The sequence below is a fragment of the Phytophthora infestans genome, genomic scaffold, assembly GCF_000142945.1.
Source record: "Phytophthora infestans T30-4 supercont1.199 genomic scaffold, whole genome shotgun sequence".
In the NCBI taxonomy this organism is placed as follows: Eukaryota; Oomycota; class Peronosporomycetes; order Peronosporales; family Peronosporaceae; genus Phytophthora; species Phytophthora infestans.
Genome location: NW_003303560.1, coordinates 44,295 through 47,410, shown reverse-complemented (window position 1 = coordinate 47,410; position 3,116 = coordinate 44,295). Strand labels below are relative to the sequence as shown.

The window sequence follows — 3,116 nt, the reverse complement described above, 5'->3', positions numbered from 1 at the left end:
AAAGCGGATACGAGGCTCTACTTCCCTGTTGATGTACGATATGTTCCGACTGTTTCACGGAAGGATTGACTGGTATGATTGTCTACTTAGCCGATCTCACTGCTATTGCCTGATTAGCTCCATGTTGTATGTAGCAATTTACGCTTGTTACCTCCAATAACTGCTGGCAAGGGCGAGACGACTTCAGTGCGGGCGACGGAGTTCACGGACGGGATGGATCTTTTGATGGGCATCGCTGCGGCACGAAAGCGGTTGCGGAAGCTTCGGCTTGTGATTGACTCCTATGACCACAACCAGTCCGTCAATGAAAAGCATGATCGAAACGTGGTAGCAGAGCTGGAGGAGAGCAAACTAGCAGCTGAAGCAGCGCTGGAGTCTTTGGCCGCGCAGTCTCCAGCATCAATACTTCAAAGAAAATGCGCCAGATTCTTCCCCATATTACTACAAGCCTTGGATGCTCGTGGGTCGAGTGGGCTCTCGGAGCTGCAAGGGCTGGGGTATTTCCCCATGGATCAGCCGACATTTTTAGCACTGCAAACGTTTGTCAACGGCTTCCACGCAGAGTTGATGTATTCCGACGATAGCACAGGAGCAGAGAGAGTGGCGAGTTCAGCATTATTCTTCAGAGGCAATCTCTTGTGGAGTTCTATGGAGACGGCAACGATGCAGTTGCTGTACAAATTCCTGCGGCTTCGTGAAGAACGTGGAATGACGATGATGCGAAGTGACGAAACAATCCACGAGAGTGATGAGCCATTTTCTGATCTGACTGCAACGCGTAATGCCCAACCGGAGCTGTGGATGGCTAACGCATACGAAGATACATTTCGTCCTGTTTGGTCTAGTAAGCTTTCCTACGGAGAATGCGATGTCGTATCCCACACAGATGAAGCGCCTCCTTATCTGCGCGAAAGCGTTCGATCTTTACACAAGCAGCACCCCGTCTCACTCTCAACGTTCCTGTCAGAGGCACAACCTTCTTTTGGGAATAGTAATTTACTGTCTCCTTCAGCTTCAGGTACTCGATTTCTCGGATCTTGGAGCAATGGAGCAAGTCTTGTAAGCTTATTTAGCGCAATGAAGACACGAGCTCGGTCTATCTCCTTTCGTAATGCTGGTCTATTGCTGAAGGATGGCCACTTCTCCAAGTTTCTTCATGCAAATCGAGAAATCGCATCGGAAAGTACTCGGGGTGAGACAGAAGTAGTGTGGAGTCCACAGATCTTCCTCCCTTTGGGCGGCAGAGTGTCCACTCCTTTAATGACATCAGAGACGACTGCTAGGCATCGAGTAGTTGTGTGGCACGAAGCGGATCTCACGATGGTCATCTTAATTCGTCTAAACCCTGGACTGGAGGCAATTAACGCACCGGCAGCCACACTGGAGCAGCTGAAAAACTATCTTGAGGGCCAGCAGCGGTTCCAGAACCTGGCACAACTTATTCTTACGAGCTACAATGCTGCATTCGCTCCAGAGAAGAGGTGGGTGCTTGTTGTCGCTTGATGTGTATCCACGTGAGACTGACATGTGATTGCTACTGTAGCGTCCCGAATCTTCATTCGTTTCCTGCGTTCCTGTACATTAACCGTGTCAACCTTGCGTTCCGGATGCAGTATGTACCACGCCTACTGAAGAGCAAGGAGGACGACTTGTTTCCGATACCTGCCAAGTTGCTGGCGCACTATTTTCCATCGTCTCTGCAGAAGCTAATTAATGAGCTTCACGCCGAGCTACACAAGTCTACGAGTGCTGGAAATCGTGAGATCTGCGTCCGCACGCGGCATGCCGGCTGGGTGCTCGCCAAGAAGTCGGAAACTTCACACCGCGAGCTGTATGTCTTCTTCGATAGTAAAATCGCGTCAGTTTACGATCTCTCAGGTGAGTTGATTGTAGTTACACCTGGAGTTTGAACAAGAGAGGCTGACATACTAAACATGTATAATGCGCCGCAGATTCGCTTCAAATGCTCCTACACGACCAGTTCGGAAATGTCTTGTTTTAAAGTGGCAGCTGCAACTTTGTGTATCGTACACCACATCAGTTGTTTTTGTTTGCTACACACGAAGCCGCCAAAATGGGCAAAATCATCGAGTCGATCCGCAGCGCGTACGCAACTCGTACGGATGACACCTCGGCCCGCCCAACGGTTTCCTTTGAGTTCTTCCCCGCCAAAACGAATGCAGGCGTGTTTAACCTGCTGACGCGTGTAGAGGAGATGGGGCTGGCGCTGCAACCAACCTTCGTGACGCTCACGTGGCGTTCAGCCTTCAAGGACGAGGCATTGTGGCTGCGCATTGGAGCCCATATCCAAAACGAATTCCAGCTTGATGTGCTGCTGCATCTCACATGCCATCTTCCCACGGAGCAGCTCAAGCGCATCCTTAAGAACGCTCGTGCCGCTGGTATCCGCAACATTTTGGCTCTGCGAGGAGACCCTCCCATCGGTGCTGAACAGTGGTCTCCCGTAGAGGGAGGACTAAGCAATGCCGTAGATCTTATCAAACTCATCCGAGAGGAGCATGGAGACTACTTCTGTATCGCCTGCGCAGGCTACGCGGAGGTGCATACCGAGTCGTGGAACCATCCGGACTTACCGCCGTCCAATGAGGCTCGTGCCCTGGACCTACAGCGACTCAAGGCTAAGCAAGACGCAGGTGCTGACTTCATTATCACACAATTCTTCTTCGACGTGGATAACATGATTCAGTGGATCACTCAATGCAAGGACGCAGGGATCAGTATCCCCATTCTGCCTGGTTACTTGCCGATCCAGAACTACAGCTCCTTCTGTAAGTTCACGAGTTGGTGCAAAACCCGAGTACCTGAGAAGGTGCTGGCAGCTCTAGACGCCATTAAGAACGACGACGCGGCTGTGCGTCGATACGGAAAAGGACAGTCCAGGTGATGGCTGTCACTAGGTCCAGAGGAAAGATTGGATCCAGCCCCCCGATCCTCGAGGAAACATTCGTGAAGAGAGTTCGCATCGAGGGGATCCTCAAAGCACAGAATGAGGAAGCGTGGATCCTGGGACTAAAGAAGTATCTGATGGGGGATGTACGAGACTTAAGTCGGGAGGATGCCAAATCCTACAGCGTTATCGCTACGGATTACGCGAA

General features: G+C 51.1%; 2 protein-coding genes across 2 annotated transcripts; both read left to right on the top strand.

The window, feature by feature from the left end:
* Positions 1-213: 213 nt before the first annotated feature.
* Positions 214-2,002, top strand: PITG_20273 (uncharacterized protein; the record flags this gene model as incomplete). The annotated part of the gene is made up of 6 exons (XM_002895308.1): positions 214-300; positions 376-962; positions 1,074-1,183; positions 1,271-1,481; positions 1,544-1,878; positions 1,953-2,002. The coding sequence occupies 6 exons, from the start codon at positions 214-216 to the stop codon at positions 2,000-2,002; spliced, it is 1,380 nt and encodes a 459-aa protein (XP_002895354.1).
* A 72-nt stretch (positions 2,003-2,074) lies between these two features.
* Positions 2,075-2,905, top strand: PITG_20272 (methylenetetrahydrofolate reductase, putative; the record flags this gene model as incomplete). Its single annotated transcript, XM_002895307.1, has 2 exons — positions 2,075-2,706; positions 2,803-2,905. The coding sequence occupies 2 exons, from the start codon at positions 2,075-2,077 to the stop codon at positions 2,903-2,905; spliced, it is 735 nt and encodes a 244-aa protein (XP_002895353.1).
* Positions 2,906-3,116: the final 211 nt, after the last annotated feature.